The 21,295-nt window shown below is 33.8% G+C and overlaps 3 protein-coding genes across 3 annotated transcripts; 2 read left to right on the forward strand and 1 right to left on the reverse strand.

Moving 5' to 3' along the window:
• Window positions 1–2,296: 2,296 nt before the first annotated feature.
• On the reverse strand, window positions 2,297–8,128 carry LOC109185154 (CSC1-like protein At1g32090). Its single transcript, XM_019335132.1, has 9 exons — window positions 7,434–8,128; window positions 6,955–7,107; window positions 6,386–6,521; window positions 5,756–5,857; window positions 5,482–5,601; window positions 5,313–5,393; window positions 4,268–5,179; window positions 3,579–3,812; window positions 2,297–2,811 (listed from the first exon to the last, which is right to left on the reverse strand). Exons 1-9 carry the CDS (start codon window positions 7,745–7,747, stop codon window positions 2,455–2,457), a joined length of 2,409 nt encoding a protein of 802 aa, XP_019190677.1. The 5' UTR covers window positions 7,748–8,128; the 3' UTR covers window positions 2,297–2,454.
• Window positions 8,129–9,935: 1,807 nt separating this feature from the next.
• On the forward strand, window positions 9,936–10,949 carry LOC109185323. Its single transcript, XM_019335297.1, has 2 exons — window positions 9,936–10,321; window positions 10,796–10,949. Exons 1-2 carry the CDS (start codon window positions 10,039–10,041, stop codon window positions 10,900–10,902), a joined length of 390 nt encoding a protein of 129 aa, XP_019190842.1. The 5' UTR covers window positions 9,936–10,038; the 3' UTR covers window positions 10,903–10,949.
• A 5,622-nt stretch (window positions 10,950–16,571) lies between these two features.
• Window positions 16,572–20,390, forward strand: LOC109185149 (4-coumarate--CoA ligase-like 6). Its single transcript, XM_019335127.1, has 6 exons — window positions 16,572–17,890; window positions 18,088–18,277; window positions 18,466–18,611; window positions 18,718–18,785; window positions 19,815–19,917; window positions 20,006–20,390. The coding sequence occupies exons 1-6, from the start codon at window positions 16,799–16,801 to the stop codon at window positions 20,117–20,119; spliced, it is 1,713 nt and encodes a 570-aa protein (XP_019190672.1). The 5' UTR covers window positions 16,572–16,798; the 3' UTR covers window positions 20,120–20,390.
• The last annotated feature ends 905 nt before the right edge of the window (window positions 20,391–21,295 follow it).

Here is a 21,295-nt window from a genome sequence, read left to right on the forward strand (position 1 = left end):
ATCAACTCAATCCGTTAAGGCTGTTGCGTATAAATCATTAAATTGCAAATGATTACTTGCAATTATTGGATAACATTTGTGTATATATATACTACTAAAACTTTTGAAAGAAATGAAGCTCATCTTTTGAAAACATGCAATTTGCATGCATTCCCACTATTTGTGATATTAGTTTCCCATGCATTATCTTGATCCCTTCCTTCCCCTTTTTGTATGAGATAAGATTCCCTTTTTTTTCATCTCTTTCTCTCCATAATAGAAAAGGAAATAATAATGGAGTGGAGGTAGGGGAAAAAGCTTATGATTGTGGATACAATTGTAACGTACCTTCCCAATTTTTATTTATTTATTTATTTATTGAAATAATTAATTAAACTCCGTTTTCATATTGGAGTTGAACACATAAAAGCCACTACATATATAATTCCTCTTCAATTTGTATACGTTTTTAATGATTGAACGACCCAGATGTCGTTTACATCGTATTCTTGTTTTTCTTTTTCTTTGCCAAATACATATGGAAAGTACCCCCAAGAAATTTTATTTATAAAAAAAAAAAAAAAAAAAAAAAAACTTAGATAAACATGTGCAACTTTTTTTTTTTTTCCTAAAGAAGTGCACTTCTTTAATTAAACAAATTAAATTTCAATGGATTTAGACAATTTGGTAGATAAACACTATTTATATATTTAATGTAGTTAGATTATTATAATGAATGTCAATTGTTATGTAGTGGGATGGAACTGTTACTATTCTAAATGGGTGTAGAGGCTGATCCGGAAGAGGGTAATGGGGACAGCTGCCCCGGCCCCCTCACCCACCCTACCCCTCCCTTATATACATGTATGTGTATATATACACATATATAGTAGTAGTAAATAGTAGTATATGTATAAAATTAAAATTTATATTTAAATCATTAAATGTTCTTTTTTTCCTTTTTTTGCAAACAATGTCTACGTAGCTTAGTTGGTTGTTTCTAAAAATTTTATGCTATATGTCCTAGGATCAAATCCCACCAATCGCACTCCCCTTTATTTTAGCTTTTCTAACCCTTCACAAGATGGGAGAAGAAAATATATTTGTGATTCATATTAAATTTTGATATTTTGTCATAGACATTTTTTAATTCATTTGAACTTCACTCCAGGCCACTCAGAAAAATCATGGATTTGACCCTGAATCAGTGGTTACTGGATTTAACCTTAGTGGTGGGAGCGTTGATTCTTTAGACTTAAAAATTAAAATAATTGAGAAAGTTTAATTTTATTTAATTTCGTATTTTATTTTGCACTTATTTTATATTTTATACTAATATAATAATTTAATAAGTAATTAGTCTTAATGATTGATCAATTAGTCTCATTTAATAATAATAATTTATTATTATTATTATTATTATTATATTATTTACGCCTTGGTCTATTCCATTTCTGAATTCTGATAGAATACGATCTATTTTGTCAACCAAACATGCTGCGGAGGTGGTGGTTGGACAATGGAGTAAGTTATTTGGAGATCCAAATTTGGGAGTTTTTAGCCAAAAAAAAAAAATTATATATTTAGAAAGAGTTAATTCCACCAGAGGTCCAAATTTAGTCCTAAACTATCGTTTTTGCCATTTAACATCTCAAACTATTATTTTTTGGACACTTTTAATCCTTTTCATGTTTTTTTTTTCTATTTTTAGTAAGAGCATTTTTGTCTCTTCATATTTTTCTTTTGTTATTTTTTCGATTTCAACCGGTTTAATTGGTTTAGAACTTTAGGTAACCTCTGATTTTTAGTAACCATATTTTTCAACCGGTTTTTAGTAAAGTCCTAAACCAATTAAACTGGTTGAAATTGAAAAAATAACAAAAGAAAAATATGAAGAGACAAAAATGCACTTACTAAAAATAGAAAAAGTCATGAAAATGACTAAAAGTGTCCAAAAACAATAGTATAAGATGTTTAATGGCAAAAACAATAGTCTGGGACTAAATTTGAAATTGCCACCAAAGACAAGGGACCTCTGGTGGAATTAATCCTATTTAGAAATTATGCTAAAAGTACTATTAAACACACACACACACACAAAAAAAAAAATCAAAAATAAGTTAAAAATACTAATGAAAATAAACAAAGAACAATGGGTTAATTTGACCAATAAATAGTAAGTAGAGAGATAAAATGGGACAAAGGAATTATAACACTTCCACATTTGTAGACAAGTTAAGAAGCAAGTAATAGCCTTTCTTTAGAACTCATTAGTCATTACAACAGTTGAGCAACCCTAATGCAAGTTTAAGAAACATAAAAAAAAAACTCCATTCACCCATCATGGTCAAAATTGTACAACAGGCTTATGGGGCAGATTACTAATAACTAAATGTTAAATTGTCTAAAAACACTTCTGTCAGATATATCTACCTAAAACCCCACCATCAAAACAATCCATCTTTACCAATAAGATCAATAATGGTATCCATGATGTTGTGACCCCATCTCATAATGATATATGTTATGTGATTGCTCATATTCATAGTGAAATATATCATCACCAGGTTGCCCAACTTCATAGTGTTGGGCATTGTGCGACGACGCCTCATTTTCACGGTGATGGGCAGCACGAGATGGAGAGGGAGCGCTGAGGTGCTCGCTTACGGGACTCGGGACGTGATCCGGGTTTTTGTCTTCGGCTTTAACCTCGGCCAATTCAACTTCTTGAAATGAGTGGAAAATCGGGTGCAGATATGCGTCGGCCAAGTATGCTTTCATATTGGCGTCGATTTCACAAGCATGGTCTTGCAAGTCCTTGTCCATTGCTTCCTGGAAAAGATGGAGAAAAATATACACTAATGATAAATGCATCCTTTTTTCAAAATCAACTATTAGCCTACTAGAATAGTCATTTCAAAATGGCGCGTTTGGTAGGATGGAACTGCAATTCCATGGAATAAAAATTTCATTATTTGGTTGGACACAGGCGGGACAGTAAATTACAATTTTACCCTTATTATTATTATTATAATATAATATTATTATTATTACTCCGTATTATACAAGGGCATGTTAGTCTTTATTCATTTTTTTCCCTTTCAATCCTTAGCAATTCTATTCTTGCTTACCAAACAATGGAATTTAAATTCCCACCTTCTTCTTTTGGCACAGAATTACAATTCCTTCCCCCTCTAATTCCCTCCTTCCAACCAAACGCTACGGTTAACGTGGTTGGGTGGTGGGTGGGTAACTACAAATTTGACAACTAAAGAACAATATCACTTGTAGTTACACGAACGAATTCTGTAGCCGTCATCATTTCTAGCAATTGAAGCATATGCTCCACTTCAACTAAAAACCTAAGCTGATAGTTAGATTATATGCTCAAGCAACACGTGGGCTATAATCTCATGACCTCTTGCATTGGATTGACTCTGATACCAACTTGAAACAGGTTTTCTTCTCGACTAAAAAACTAAGCTGATAGTACGACTGCACATTTATGTTTATATATTATATATGCTCAACAACATCAGTCCTAATCATAAAAGATACCTTGAAAATATAAAGTTCATCAACTAGTAAACAAAACTTACCTCAAGGGGATACTTTCTGAACGCAGGTTCGAATCGGTTCTTGCAATATTTGTGGAACGCAAATGTCAGAATTGGCAACACAACAAGCAAAGGAGTCGACTTAGCAGCCTTTTTGGTACTAAGTAAACCCATCAAAAGCAGTTGAGATATCAATAGGCTAGCTATTATGCGACCATGAACATGAGGCCAAAACGCAGCAGCACTCTCATATTGTTGCTCGTATACATTGATAATCTGCACATTTACAAAGCCATAATCAGAAATACGAGTGCATCGCTATAGTCATTAATGTCAACCGCTTAAGATCTTAGCTTGATTAGGTGAGTGGCCGTGCACTCTCATCCCTTAAGAAAAGTCGGGAGTTCGAACCCCCTCTCGTATGGAAAAACCAATCTGGCCAGCACTTTGCCCTTAATTGGGCCCGCCCGGTGCGAATGGGGATTAGTCTGAGTATGGTACGGGCTTAAAGGTGCCTCCTACAGTTAGGGTCTGCTCAGGACACCTCGGGCTTAAAGGTGCCTCCTACAGTTAGGGTCTGCTCAGGACACCTCATGGCCTGACCAAAAAAACAAAAATAATAGCAACGAAAAGAAATGTGCCAACCTGATTACAATTAGGGTCTGCTCAGGACACCTCATGGCCTGACCCAAAAAAACAAAAACAATAGCAATGAAAAGAAATGTGCCAACCTGATGACGGTATACGAGGTATGCTAAGGCGAAGAAGACGAGTATGAAAGGAAGAAGAATTGGAGTGACCACAACATAGACGATTCCCAGAAGAAAGTATAGTTGAAGGCTCGGGAGAGTCTCGGGAAAATCTACGCTCCCAGGGTTCATTGCCTTTTCCAGGTCCCTCTCCGTTTTCACCAAGAACATATTCTTGAGATGAAAAATGACCAAAGGTTTCAACCTGAGAATCTCGCCAGCAATGCCAGCCCACCCATCAACCATTATATACGTAATAAAGAACGTAGCTTTCATAGGTATCGATACTCCAATGTTCCTCGGTATTTGCGTAGCAGATTGGTGAAGAAAAGCATGGAGTTGCTCGAAAGCTGTTCCCGTCACAATGCTCCCTAAAAACACATTCACCAACATAAAATAATAATACTTTGCAGCAGCTCTCCTCTCGAGCACCGATAATGCCACGTGTCCCTCGATCTTTGACATGATCATCAGAATCATTGGAAGAACAAACAAGAACACTTTAAGGGCTAAACCGGGAAGGAAACCCTGTAGAAAAGACTTGATGACCTTCAATTCAATTAATGGCCGAAGGAAAGGCGCAACCTTTTCCAAACCTTCCAAGTTCGCCAGTGATTGCACGAAAGCAATCGGGATCATGTAAAAGAAGATCAAAGCAAACAACGATACGGTTATCACCAGTCTCCGGACACTTAGAGAAAGAAACGACACTGACACGTTCTTCCAATATACATCCCGAGGCTCGGGGGCCCAATTCGTTAGCCACAATGTGGGATTCTTGCTTTGTTGCGTTTGAGCACTAACAGCAGCCGCCCATCTTGAATTGAACGATACAAATGCAGCTGGAGTGACAAAGTTTGAGTCTTTAAGAATCTTCTCGCGCTTGATTGTCAACTGGGACAATGGAAACACAGAATATATGCGTAAAATTTATATGGAGTGGATAAAACGAAAAGGGCAAAAAACTATTTCTTTGATTGATCACTAATAATATATGAATCAAAAGAAACTAGCAGTCAAAACTTACTCTTTTGTCCATCTCTCTAATTTGATGTTTATAGTAGTCAATGGAATCAACTTTTTCACCGCAAAGTCCAAGAAAGCCTGTCTGAGGATTAGAGGAACATTATTGCATTAGACAACAGATTTCGTCAACATGAGCAGAACATGCTGATCATATAATTTTTATTGCAAACCTTTGTGGTTGGTCTCTTGTCGGGATTTCTTTCAAACTTTATCTGGTAGTAATCCAGCCAATTCTGAAGGTTGTTTCGTTTTCTAACAAGTTTGGCAAACTTGTTTGCATTATAGACGGCCTAAATAAAGGTAAACGCAGTAACTTGGATCAAAGTAAGCTTATATATGCAAGAAACAGCATTACAAGGAGTATATGAAAACCTATACAGATGACTACAAGTCTACAAACAGACCAAGTCAAGAAAATAATAAAAACAAGTAGTAGTATGATACCTGGTGGCAAAGATAGTGATCTGGGTGATTCTTCTTAAAAAAGTTTTCCACCCGATCTGATATTGAGCGGCCAGATTCATGTGGTATATTTCTGACAAGAACCTGAGAGACATCATAAGAAAAGATTACTCGAAGAAAGAGTACACATCAAACAGAATAAAGGAGAGCTTTTTCAACAAGATTCATAAACAGCCTATAATATATCATAAATGAATTAATTCCACTTTTTGACATGATCATCAGAAGATTCAGAACTTTCAATTTAGACACATATAGCCATCTACTTGAAAAATGGCTCGCTTTAGTCCATCAAATATAGTGACATCCCCTATCATACCACTATACTCGAATGGGCAAAAGGTGGAATTTTGTGTACTACTGACTCTGTTACAATGCAATATCTGTTCATAACTACTTTCTCAACCTACTGAAGCACAAAGAGTCAATATCGCCCTCACTGAGGCTCAACCGTATGGGAGAGTCACTTCATGCCACTAGACCACAAGGTCATTGGCACTATACTTGAGTGGCCAAAAGTGAAATTAGTGAATCTGGGTAGAAAAATTCAATCTTGTCAACCAACATTTGCATTCCCTCTCGCAAAGCAACAATCAATTGATTTTTACTCACTGTGAATTGTTCAGCCCGCTTGCCCTGTGAAGCCAAAAATTTGAATCTCATTGACGCCACTCTACCGTATTCTTTGTACAGCATATAACATGTCCAAAATGTGAACAAATACTCCATTGCTATGTGCACAAAAAACCTGAATCAACCATAGAAGCTCTCTTTTTAATGCCAGACCCAACTAAACATATAGAACTCACAAGAAGCACAAAAGATTTAAAAAGTAAAGGAGAAAACTCTCAATAAAAGTAATGATATATGCACAACATGTGCAATTCACAGCTCGCACACTATCCCAATATAAGGCTTATTTTATTCCCTTCCATGTTGCTAAAGTTCAACTTTTTTCAACTTGGGGACATCACTTTCGAATTGGTTGTGGAGGTTTTACTTTTTCATCAACATTCATACTTATTCCTTATGTTAAAATTACGTGTTATTAACAAGTGGCATTTACTACAAAATCCCAAACTCTATTACATAGCAATATAAAATTCAGAGGAAATAAAATCAAACGGAGCATAATGTAGATAAATCAAGCTATGAACAGGAAACAACTCGAACAAGCTTACTTCAAAGATTTGGGGCTGATATTGGATATGGACAACTTGTCAATGTCGCTAACAACCAGGTCCTTGCGGAGGAAAAATAATGTTCCACCTGACATATTGACTGGGATAAGAACCAATAGAGCTGCAATAGCAGTCGGTCCAAATATTTTTAAACTGTCAAAGAAATACGAAACATCAGCTTGGCCTGAAAAGGCCATCATTTGGGAATTCCAAAAACACACACAAAACCTTGCAGGGAAACAGAACCTTGAAAGATTTAATCTTTGGTATGCAAACTGAATATATGCAAAATGCAGCAACCAATAAACAAGTAGGAGATGCAACTTAAGAGAAAACTACTCCATGGATCAAATTTTAAGCACAAGAAAGCACCAATTACACTAAAACAGCAAATATCAGAGGATGAAAAGATAGGGTATCACTCCAAACAACCAATTATCGCAAACACCCAAATCAAAAAAGAGGAAATTTTGGTATACCCAAGGATATAAATCCTCAAGAAGACAGCAGAGTCAAGCCCAGCATGACTGATAATCTCAGACTCGCTCATCTTCAGAGCCTGGGGCATCCAGTTGAGGAAGGTAAGGTAAGTCTTGAGATTGAGGTTAACAAATTTGGAAACAAAGTTGCGACTTTGCCCGGGGCTAGTCCTCCTTCCAAGAATGTACCACTTGGGAAAGTAAACCCTGTCATTGATGGGCTGAATCCTGAGCAAAGCAAAGGCAAGCAAGAACGCAAAGGCAGTCACTATGTTTATGAACGCTGACACCCCAATATCCCCCAGAGTCGCCATGCCTCAACCCACAACAAACAGAAACACAAAGAACCAAAAAGGTGGTATCTTTCTTAAAGAAATCCAGGCGTATGAACTCAGTAACGCAAATGGAGTTGATTACTGGGGCTTTCAGTTGCCTAATACAGTAATGCCCCCTTCAAGTTTCAAAGATTAAGAGCAGAAGAACGTGGAGAAATTGAAAGGGGATTGTGGGTTGGCTGCATGTGAGTCGGTTCGTGATGAGTCATTTGTTGAGTGCGTTACAGGAGAACTTTTCTGTATATTTTGGAGATTTGAACTTTTCTGTATATTTTGGAGATTTTGACTTTTGAGTTGCCACCGGAAAGGTGGTCACCGAGCAGGGGCGGCGGAGAGAGGAGGCGTGGCAATGATAATGACAAAATCGCTAATTAATCGCCGTAATTCCGGGCCTATATTTGGGATGGAATCAAACCAACTTTCTGTAATACTGAGTATATTTTTGGTATTCTATTTAGTTCTAGAAATAAAATCACGTTTTTAGTTCATCAACTACTCTAGAGTTGTTTTAAATTTAATTTTTTTCCTTTTTCGTTTTATTTTGTTTGACCAAAAGTATTCTCAATTAAATACTAAGACCCCACATAATTAAATTAATCGTATTCATATTGGGGAGTTGTTATATCATGGAATATGATTCACCCTATAAGGTGAATTTTGGTCCTAACTGACGTATAAATTGTGTATATATTTTTAATATGGATTAATATTTGATGCACTGTCGGTGTATAGATGTTATACAACAGCGGTGAATGAGGAGGTAACACATCATTAAAAAATAAAATTAATATTAACCGGGTCTATTTTACAAAATATCTAAAATTTGTATTTTTTTAGGAAATTCTTTTATTTCTAATTAACAAAATATATCTACTTTCCTAAACATATTTATTACTTAATTATTATATATGTCTAATTGTCTAATTATTAATAATGATATTAATATCCAACCGCTGAAACTAATATACAAATAAATTCCTATTCTTGATTCTATCGAAATTTAAAAATAAATTTATTTTTGGACACTAAAATTAAAGAATTCTAAATTAAGAATTATAATTGATATGTAAAAATAAATTTCTTAATTATTATATTTATAATTATGGATTTTAAGCACAAAGAATCAACAATGTTTTCACTGAGGCTTGATCTCATAACCTCTTACATGAGAAAGGTCATTACATGTCATCTAAGGATAAAGTGCTTGGCGCATTTTGTAAGAATACTTTTCTTTTGAAGGTATTTTGTAAGAATACATATTCATCAAAATCCAAATTTTCTCTGTCAGAAAAATCCAACCAGTCAATCTTTTATCTCTGTCAGAATCTTTATTAGTATTCCATTAGTAAAGAGTTTTTTTCGATAAGTTGTTTTTTGTATCTATTTTTATTGTTGAAATTCTCTTGTAAGCTATTGATTTTTATTATTATTATTTTTTGTAATTTGTAAACTCTAAAAAATTATAGTTTTGATATAAAGTGAAAAGGTTGAGTTTATAACTTGATTTATGCGTTTTGGGTCTTAAATTTTAAGAGCATAATATGTATAATTTTGTTAGTGGCTAAGAATGATGATCGAACATTGTAATGACTATATTTTTAATCTCTCATATGATTTCTCTTTTTACTATTTTGGTACTCGGTGACAATAGTCTTTAACTTGAAATATACCAACATTCAAAAAAAAAACTTGAAATATACCACTATCCATGGGTTTACTTGTGTTATAAACCCTGTATATATTTCTTTATAGATTAATAATGGCTACTTGCCATGATAAAGACTATAATATAGTCGAAATTGAAGAAGATCATGGTTGTGAAATTACTACAGAATTGAGTGAAAATAATCATGATGAATTGGTGAATAATGGTGAATTCAATATAGGTGAAATTGAACAAAAAATTAGTGTGAATGCAAAAGAGTGATGTGAATAAGAGTTAATTCCAACATTGGTCCTCCGACTATCGTGATTTTTCACAATTCGTCATTGACTTTTAATTTGGACAATTTAGACACTTGGCTATCAAAATGTTTCCAATGGTGGTCCTTCTGTCCAAGGCTAGTTAATTAAACGTTAAAATTGGGGCTAAAATAGTCTTTTAACGGGCTCTAGGTATAATACATTGTACTTCTTCACCATATACACGATTAAAATCAAAATACTCCTTTTTCTGTTAATTAACCCGTAGCCATGGCTGACATCGTCGTTCTCCTCCACCATGAAAATCTATACCTGTAATTCAATAGTTGATTCAAAGGAAGACTGTGATGATGCTAAGAAGAGGTTTGCGGACATTGACATCGCTGAGAGGGTGCTTGAGTTTCGTTTCCACGCCGCCGATTTACCGTAGTTTCTCCACGAAGTCGCCGTCGACATCTCCACCGCCGTCCAATGCCGTGGCCATGTCTTCCAGCGCCGCTACCATCTTGACCGAAGAGGATCTTCTGATCGACGACGACGACGCCGCGGTTTCCAAGACTGATACGATTCCGACTCTGCTTCAACACGGCGTCGTCGTTTATGATGGCGTTTGCCATCTCTGTCACAAAGGTACACACACAATCATATATGTTTGGATACTAAAATTTCTCGCTCTTATCTATCGAAATTTTTGTATTCTGTAATGTATGAATCATGAATGTAGGGAGAAGTGTTGTAGCCAACTGAATTTGTATTTTGTTGGTGTGATAGATAAGTAATTTCTTGTCATGATCTGCTGATGCCTGGTGCTACTATTTGTTATGTTTATATTGAAATACATTTTAAGAGTCTTAACTTTGTTGCTCACTTGATTTCCTTTGATCAAGCGTGCTTGGCAAACTGGAAACTGATTTATGTTTTGAGTACCACCATAATTTGTACTTATTTCTTAGAAAATTTTATGTGGAAATTTAAAGATGCTTTGAGAAGTAGTTTGTAAATACAATGCATTTCATTGGTAGCTCCCTCTTAGCGATGTCAATTTCTGTAAACCTCTTTTCAGCATCATCACAGTCTTCCTTTGAGTCAACTATTGAACTACAGGTACATATTTTTATGGATGGAGGAGAACGACATCGCCATGGCAAAGAGTTAACAGAAAAAGGGTATATGGAGAAGATGGACGATGTATTATATGCAGGGCCAGTTAAAAGACTATTTTAGCCCTCATTTTAACGTCTACTTAACCAATCTTGGACGGAAGGACCAACATTGGAAACATTTTGATAGTCAAGTGTCTAAATTGTTCAAATTAAAAGTCAATGATCAATTGTGGAAAATCATGAAAGTTGGAGGACCCATGCTGGAATTAACTCTGTGAATAATGACACAATAAAGTTATGTGTTGGAATGGAGTTTCAATCACTAGATGATGCTTTAATGTGCTATACTAATTATGCAAAACATGAAGGTTTTGAAATTCGCAAAAACCGCATAGTAGTAAAGTCTAGAAAGAATCAAATGATTATTGGATAAGAGTTTGTTTGTTCAAAGCAAGGTTACCGTGCAAAAAAATATTTAGAGCGAGACAACAGGACAAAAACTCCATCTGATGAAACACGCATGGGATGCAAAGCCATGATTTATGTATCTAGAAAAGACGAAGACAAATGGATAATATCTAAATTTACTAAAGATAGATCATAGTCATGTGCTTGTTTCTCCTAGTAGTGCTCGATTTCATCAAGTTCATAGAAAGAGGATAAAATCTCAAAGGAATTTGATCGACGTGCTTGATGAATCTGGAATTCGCCCTAGTAAAATAATGTCAGTTTTGGTTACTGAATCTGGAGGAATAGATAGTGTCGGTTGTAAAGAACGAGATGATATTAAAAATTATTTAAGTAACAAAAGGAAAAAGCAACTTGAGAAAGGAGATGCACAAGCAATGTTGAATTATTTTAAGGAGTGTCAATCTAAAAATTCAGTATTTTGTTATGCAATACAAATGGATACAGAAGGTCAACTAGCGAGTTATTTTTGGGTTGATTCTAGGTGTAGAGTGGCTTATAAATTTTTTGGAGATGTTATGACTTTTGACCCAACTTATTTGACAAATAGGTATAAAATACCATTTGTTCTTTTCGCTGGAGTCAATCACCATTACCAGTCCATTTTATTTGGTTGTGCTCTGTTATGACTTATGAGATGAGACAGCAGAATCATTTGTTTTGGTATTGAATACTTGGTTAGGAGCAATGGATGGATGCCATCCAAAAACAATAATTACATATCAAGATGCAACTATAACTACTGCAATTTAGAATTCTTTTAACAAGTTTCAACAGTTGGATATTAATATCATTATTAATAATTAGATAATTAGACATATATAATAATTAAGTAATAAATATGTGTAGGAAAGTAGATATATTTTGTTAATTAGAAATAAAAGAGTTTTCTAAAAAAATACAAGTCTTAGATATTTTTCAAAAAAAAAAAAAAAAAAAAGACCCGGTTAATATTGATTTTATTTTTTAATGATGTGTCACCTCCTCATTCAACACTGGTGTATAGCATCTATACACCGACAGTGCATCAAATATTAATCCTTTTAATATTGGAATTATAAACTTCTAGAATATAAATTGTCACATAACAATTATAGAAGGGAATTTGAGAACACAAATAAGGTCATCAAATCCTAATTTGCTAATATTGTGTGACTACAATATTTGAAAGGAACTTGTGAATACAAAATAACGTAATCAATTACATATATGTTAACAATATATGTTCGTGCTACATATATGTGTGCAAATCCTATATTCCATGTTCGCACCAAACATGTGCAGATTGATTATCACTTTGTTCGAGACAGAGTCACTATTGGTGATATACAAGTCAATTTTATTTCTTCCAAAGATCAGCTTGAAGATATATTTACTAAAGCTCTCAATGGTCCTCGTTTTTCATTTCTTAAAGACAAGCTACATGTTATTAATCTACACTGTGCTTGAGGGGGAATATTATGACTCTATGTATTATAGTCATATTGGGTATATATCCCAGTCTTGTTGTAATTCTTGTATTGTATTTATTCAGTTGTATTCTGTGACTCTATTGATTAATCCAGATTTACAATTTTCATTCATAGCTTATGTAGGCCGGATAAGTGTGTGTGTGTGTGTGTATATATATATATATATATATATATATATATATATATATATATATGTGTGTGTGTGTGTGTGTGTGTGTGTGTGTGTGTGTGTGTGTGTGAACATGATTCAAATTTTAGAAAATTATACTAGAACAAAAGAAAGGAGGAAAAATTTCAAAACGTGTGTTACACACACTCTCTTTAAAACCGAGAAAATGATATTTCGGGAGGGAAGAGTGAAAGGAAAAAAATAAAAGTTTTTTCCGCAGGTTGCTAGTACACATGTTACACAAGAAAGAGCCTCTAAGCTATACAATTCAAATTCTCTTCAAAATGGTATTATATATATATATTGGTACAAATCCACTTCCCAAACCAATCTGGACAAAAGCTTCTCCCAAACATTATTTCCACCTTCATTTCCCAATTCAAATGAGTCTACTTTGAAAATCAATTTCTTATTTACCAATTATCCGTATTGAATGTACAATATATCTTTCTCTTCGTCTCAGTATGAAGGATTTTAATCAACTTTAACCCGATACATATTTGAAATGGATCTACATATATTTATACCACAAAATAACCACTTAAATGACAATTTTTTGCTAAAATGTGCAACAAGATCGAGGTTTTGATTATAAAAATAAAATAAAATTGTTCTAAGGTAGATTCACCTAGAATTACCATTCATTAACAACAATTTATGCAAAAAAAAAAAAAAAAAAAAAAAAAAAAAAAAAAAAACTAAGAATGATTATTGGTATTACAAGAATTGTCACACTTTTTGCTCTCAACTTGGCATGTGATTCCCTTGACCTTTTGGTGAGACATGTTATTCCCTTAACCTTTTGGTGCTAGCCAATTGATTCCCCACCACCCATGTTGGGACTGATGATGAGAAACTTCAATTCAAGATTATTAGTTCACTAGAGTGGGAGGCTTTTAGGATGGTTGTTACGTTGTGGTAGAGTTATTATACTTACAAATATGGCCAAATATACTGTCAACAAGTAATATAATGATAAATTGATTGAATGCTAGTATAATTAAAATTATTAATATTAATTATCTGAACTTGATTCCTTAGTTGAATGGAATGATATCTTAAGCTCAATTTTACCACAGCGAGTTGTCAAAATATCATATAAACAATACAAAAAATAGTGCAACTACAATAGTTTAGGTCTATGATGGTACAAATTTTTGAAAAATACATTTTCATACTTTCAAAAATGTAAGTTTTCTAGTGCAGTTTACCTAGTGCATACATTTTTGGTCAAAATGTCCCTAAACAGAACATATACTTCTTTATTCTTCAGCGATTGTTGTGCGCACTTCTCTTGTTGGGATGCATATTCTGTCTTGATTGGGTGATTTTTTCTACTTAGACTAATTCAACCTAAAGGGACGAGTAACATTTATGTTCAGGTTCCTTGCACCCGTCTTTATTCTCTTTGGTCAATCTCTTTTCTAAAAAAGGACTTGAGCGTTTTACGTATTAAACGGATAAAAAAATCATAAAAAAAAAGAGAAAATATTGCCGTAAAAAATCTATAGATAATTAATTAATATAAAGAGTTGTATTACACATCACAAAAAAAAAAAAAAAATTGTTTACAATAATCATTTTCCTTTTGAAAACATTTGTTTTAGCATACTACACTAGTATCTTGGGTTGAAACTAGTCCAACTTACTCTAGCCTCATCCGACAAAAAAAAAAAAATTACTCCATACATTATTCTCAAACTTAACCCCTATGACCAACTGAGTTGTTCATACGAACAAAATTACTCCACATTTAATTACATATCTACACAACTCAATTCATTAAAAAATGTCTTATTTGAAAAACAAGTTAATTCAATTTTTTGTCTTCAATTTATAGGTGGTTGTCCATTTTTAATATTTCTTTTTTTGAGAATAGCCTCCTTTAGTCTTAGTATTATTATTGTATAACTATTTTTTGTTTTCCGTCAACAAAATCGTTGAAATGTCGGTAAATACAAGGATATTTTGATTTTTTTTATACAAAGTGAGCCGACTCGTTATATTTTTATTTAAAAAAATCATAATTAAAGACTTATGGGTCGTTTACTTCATTTCTATATTTTTCCATTTATCTATTCCTCCAATTTTCCTTCTCCATTTCTGCACTTTTCCATTTCTCCAGTTTTCTAATTTTCATTCTCTATTCTTCCAGTTTTTCATTTCTCTAATAATAATAATAATAATAATAATAATAATAATAATAATAATTTCAATACACCAATAAAAACCTTACACTAAATAAATTACAAATGATTACAAAATAAAATACGCAATAATAACATGTATAAAAATACAAAAGTGATTTTTTAAAGCAATAAGTGTACATTTTTATGAAAATAAATATTATTATTTGTAGAGGTATAAGAAATCTATATTCGAATTTTGTAATTGCATCTAACAAATTAAAACAAAAGTGAAGAAACCAGAAACCATTTGCAATAATAATAATAATAATAATAATAATAATAATAATAATAATAATAATAATAATAATAAGAAAGAAATGAAAAAAGAGGAAGACGTAGGGGAAAAAAAAAGAAGAAAGAAAGGAGGGAAAAACAGGAAACAGACAAAGCCACACGCAAAATCGATCTTAAGACCTCACGCACTATTCGCCTGAATTATTGTTCATCCATGTCTATTCCTCTATTTGGAGAAAGCTTATTATCAAATCTCCAAATTTATATAAGAAGTGAAATAATGGAGATAGAGATTAAATTTAAAAGAAGAAATTTAGTAAAAGAATAAGGATCAAATAGGCCACTGCACACGAGAATGTAATTAGACCACTGAACTTAAAAAATCTACAATTGGGTCTCTAAACTAACCAATTTCATTCAATTTGTTCATTTTACAAGTTTCTCAAGTTGCTAACAAGTTACCCCTCCACCTAGGATGCATATGTGTAATTTTTTTAAAAAAATAATTTATTTTTAAATTAGTTTTTTAATATTTAATAAATAAAAATTAAAATAGTTTATTTTTAAATTAGTTTTTTTAATGTTTAATAAATAAAAATTAAAATAATTTTTTTTTGAAAATAAAATAATTTGTTAAGACGTCGTACAAGGTTTGGATTTTATTTTCAAAAAAAAAAAATATTTTAGTTTTTATTTATTAAATATTAAAAAATTTAATTTAAAAATAAATTATTTTAGTTTTTAGTTATTAAACATTAAAAAAAAAACTAATTTAACGTTTTCAAAAAAAAAAATAATTTAAAAATAATTTTTTTAAATGCCACATATGCATCTTAGTGGAGGGGTAACCTGTTACTCTGTTAGTAACTTGAAAAACCTGAAAAATGAACAAATTGGATGAAATTGATTAGTTTAGGGATCTAATGGTAAGCTTTTTAGGTTCAGTGACCTAATTGTATTCTTGTGAGTAGTTCGGTGACCTATTTGACCCTTATTCCTTTAGTAAATAACTTCTTCAATTTTTATATTTTCCACTTCTTAATTTCTTATTTTTTCGAAAAATTCTTTAATTTTTCAAGTTGATAAACGACCTTTTAAATGTCTTTGTATTTTATAAAATTTAAATAATTTTGTTGATAAATAATAAAAAATAGTCAAGTCACAATAATATAAGTCAAAGGAAAATATTTAAAAAATAAGTTCTAAAAGTGAATTGTGAAGTCTTTGAAAAACAAAACTCCAAAATTTGGCGACCATTCTTAACCGCCACTCCGGCCGCCATTGCACCATTTAGCAGCTTGAGTCCCTGATTCCCTGGGCGCTGATCAGCGGAAGTGGAGAGTCTGCTTGTTGGACCCAATACAATCTGCTAATCCAATTCGAATGGCTCTGCCTTCGCCTAGTGGAAGCTCAAAGCTTGGAACCTCTTTTTTCTGCTCTTCACTATTTCTCTTAACTAACAAATAGATTCAATGGCGACGCCATTCTTGAAAACCTGTGCAAACGCCCAGAACAACCCCTCCGAAACCCAAAACGCCGAAGCTAAAGGAAACTGCTATCCCCAGTGGTTCTCTGTAGAAACTGGAATATACAAAAGCACACACCCTTCCGTGCACCTCCCATCCGACCCTTTTCTCGATATTGTTTCTTTCATTTTCTCGCACAAACATGGTGGGGTGTCCGCTCTCGTCGATTCCCAATCCGCGGTTTCGATTTCATATCCGGAATTGCGTTCCCTTGTCAAGTCCACCGCCGCTGGCCTTCATCAAATGGGCGTTTCACAAGGTGATGTGGTCATGATTCTGCTCCCCAATTCCATTTATTTCCCAGTTGTTCTTTTGGGTGTTTTGAGTGTGGGTGCGGTTGTGACCACTGCAAATCCTCTCAGTAGTTTGGTAGAGATAAAGAAGCAGGTTTTTGAGTGTAATGTTAGCCTGGTTTTCACTGCCCTTGAAACAGTTGATAAATTGGGTACATTGGGTGTTCAGATTATAGGTTTACCAGAACATTTGATGTTTGATTCAGAAACGAATTTATTAGATTCTGCTTTTCATAACCTAATTTCTTGTGATCCCAAATTGGCCCCAAAGCCTAGAATCAAGCAACAGGACACTGCAGTGATTCTTTACTCCTCAGGAACTACGGGTAACTGTAAAGGCGTAGTCTTGACTCATGCGAATTTTATAGCTACGGTTGAACTGTTTGTACGGTTTGAAGCTTCACAGTATGAGCATTTAAGTACAGAAAACGTCTACTTGGATGTTATTCCCATGTTTCATGTGTATGGACTGTCTCTGTTCGGGATGGGATTGTTATCCCTGGGTTCTACTGTGGTTGTGATGAGAAAATTCAACGCTGATGAGATGGTAAGCGCGATCGACAGATATGGCGTTACTCATTTTCCCGTTGTCCCGCCATTACTAATGGCATTGACGAGACGAGCAAAGGGCGTTGCTCAACGTTCTATGAAGAGTTTGAAACAGGTTTCTTGTGGGGCTGCTCCGTTGAACACGAAATGCATTCAAGACTTCGTTCGGACTTTCCCTGACGTTGACTTCATTCAGGTTCTAAAAGTCTAAGCTGATAGTTGGACTGCACATTTATGTTTATATATATTATATACTCTTGATATCTACCTTGCTCTATCATTTTTATAGAAGTAGATAAGAATGTGAAAACGTTCGTTAAAATACTTGATAGAATTGGTGAAAAAACTGAAAATTACTCCCCGTTGATTGTTGGTTATACAATTTGGTCCTAGGGTTATGGCATGACCGAGTCTACTGCGGTTGGAACACGTGGTTATAATACTGAGAAGCTTCGTAATTATTCTTCGGTGGGACTTTTGTCACCGAACACAGAAGCTAAAGTTGTTGATTGGGTTACTGGTTCATCCTTGCCACCCAACAGCTCGGGTGAGCTTTGGCTACGCGGTCCTAGTGTCATGAAAGGTAAATCTTTCCTATCAAAATACAAAAAGTATTGTGAAAAACGACTGATGTCAAAACTCTCAATAGGTTTAGTCAAGGGTATATCGAATTGTTCATTGTTCATAGGGTTTGTTATCTTTCCTTCGCTAATTTGTTTTTCCCCGAGAAGGTAATATCGTACTTTGGGCCTTTGGCATTTCGTTTTCCAGGGTACTTAAATAACGTTGAAGCTACTAAGTCTACAGTAGATGATGATGGCTGGCTTCATACTGGAGACATTGTATATTTTGACCAAAACGGATATCTTTATGTGCTTGACCGCTTGAAAGAGATAATAAAATACAACGGCTTTCAGGTTTATATAGTTATATCTTTATATCTATACTAGGTTCCGTAAAATTTTAAGAATTATCGATGAAGTTGAGAGTCACAAATGCATTTCTCTTTTGTAACTTCTGCAGATTGCTCCTGCTGATTTAGAAGCTGTGTTGATGTCTCATCCAGATATTATTGATGCTGCAGTAACCTCGTAAGTCTGGTTCCTTGTTTAACTTCACCCTCACTATTACGGAGTATTATTATTTATTTGGTCGAATTAAAAATAGTTAATAACCAAGATGAAGGACATAGAGTCCTCTAGTGAGGAGTTGAAAGACGAGAGAAAAATTAGTTAAAAGTAATGGTTTGACCTCTTTTTATATGAAGTCTGTGTTGAATTCGAAGGCATCAAATTAGAGGTTTCATGCGCTTTCAACATGAGCCGTGATTTGTGCAGTGAAATAAAAGCATTGGGAATTTATTGCATGATTCACTTTTCTTTAAGTCATTGTATATTGTAAACGTGAAGACAATTTCCCCTCCCATCACCTGTCAGTCTTAACTGTACAGTTTTTGCTCTTGTTGGGATCGAAGTTGTGACTTGGCTCAGATACCACTTGTTAGGACCAATCGCTTATGACTACGCCAAAACTTGGCCTTTTACCGGCCTCTGCCCAACAATTCCTTGCAATTATACTGTGGACCGTGGTCCACAAAGTTGTGGACCATGGTCCAAAACGGTAGACACTATAGTGTATCTAAACTGACACTGTCTCACGTATTATTTTTAGTATATTATCAAATGAAACTGCAATTGAATTGAAATGAAACTGTAGTTGTGTTGAAATGAAACTGCAGTGTATACAAAATGAAACTGAATAACAATTTCACATATTTGAGTGTATATTGTCCAGTGAAACTGTAGTTATATCAAAATGATACTGTAGTTGTGTTGAAATGAAACTGCAGTGCATATTTGATGCTTGAACCACAATGCATTGTGGACCGCGGTCCACAGTATAATTTGCCAACAATCCCCTAGCCACCAATTGCTGGACTTGGCCCTTTACCGGCCTCTGCCCAACAATCTGCCTTCGCTTTGAGCCAATATACTTTAGGTAGCTTTAAGCGTTTTGAGGAGCTTTGTATTAGCTTCCCCAGAATTCATATGAAAGTAGCACTTCATTGATAGCGTTTGAAGCCATATATTATCTTGCCTGAAGCTCGTTTATTTGTATAGAGCTATTAATGAAGAAGTTGGGGAAATTCCAGTGGCTTTTGTGGTCAAGAGAGATGGCTCCACACTTTCCCAGGCAGATGTAATCGATTTTGTCGCTAAGCAGGTCTCTCTCTCTCTTTTTTCTCTCACACGCATGCATGCTCGAAACTATGGTTCCTTAACGGCTCAAGGAGTTACGACTATAATGGCAGGTTGCACCGTACAAGAAAGTGAGAAAGGTCATTTTTAGAGGGTCGATACCGAGATCTGTAGCTGGAAAGGTTCTAAGAAAGGAACTGCGGAACTTGCTGAAATCGAGAATGTAGGCAGCTCTCTGGTTTACCCTTTTGATTTTGGGTTTATATAGCAAGAATAGAATCAAGATAGTTGCCAAGAGTGTTTTAGGTTTCATAATTTGAAAGTGATATTTGATCCCTTTACATTTCTGTTTTTCTTTTCAGTGAAATATATTAGAATGAGATTCATTTCCACTTGTTGGGTATAGTTACAATGTTAGTTTGAATTGTTAGGCCTCATCTCTTCTCTTCTAATGTAATGAAATTTTTGCTTAGAATTGTACATCTACTTTTGTTTTTACACAACACTATTGGAACCTTCTTACTTTTGTTTTTACACAACACTATTCGAACCTTCTTTTTCTTTTTTTTTTAATACTTAAGTCATTTCAATTTCGTCGGACTAATCCTATGTCCATAGGACCCCGTCCTTAAAGCCAATGTAGAGATAAATTGCGAGTCGCGCAATTAGTTAACCAATAATTGAAACTCATTTTGACATGCTAACAAGATGCTTAGACATATCAAATTTGTTTACAAGTGTCACGTTTCTATAAAAGAGATTAAGAGAGTCACAAGTTTTTTTATTATTATTTATTATTATTATTATTATTATTATTATTATTATTATTATTTTTTAGATAATGTTGGTGTCTTAATCAATCATTGGTCCACACAAGTTATGTGGATCATATTTTGTCTACTGTAAAATAATGTACATTCAGTACAAAAATAATGTACATTGTATTTAAGGGATGTATATTATTTTTGTCATCCTGAGTCCTGAGTGTACATTATATTGTATAATGTACATTCAGTACAAAAATAATGTACATTTAGTATATTACAAATGTATTTTTGTTATGGTCCACATAACATTATGTGGACCATGGTCAACACAATAATTTGCCTGTCTTAATAGTATAGAATCATAATAGTTGAATGTGTGTATATATAGGGCTTGGCTCACATAAGAATTAGTAGTCCGTGAAAACGTGTAAATTAACCTCATTCGTTTATCTAGAATGATTAAAGGTTGAAATTAAGAAAAAAAAAATTATGAGAGTGCATTTTTTTTATATGATTATGAAAGTTTATTTAAAAACGTTTTATAGTATATTCGGGAATAATTAATAATGCACACACGTGGGTGCGTTATTATAGATCTTGAGTGTAGTGTTATCTACGAATGCAGTATTAAGTATT

This window comes from Ipomoea nil, unplaced genomic scaffold (genome assembly GCF_001879475.1).
Source record: "Ipomoea nil cultivar Tokyo-kokei standard unplaced genomic scaffold, Asagao_1.1 scaffold1317, whole genome shotgun sequence".
NCBI lineage: Eukaryota > Viridiplantae > Streptophyta > Magnoliopsida > Solanales > Convolvulaceae > Ipomoea > Ipomoea nil.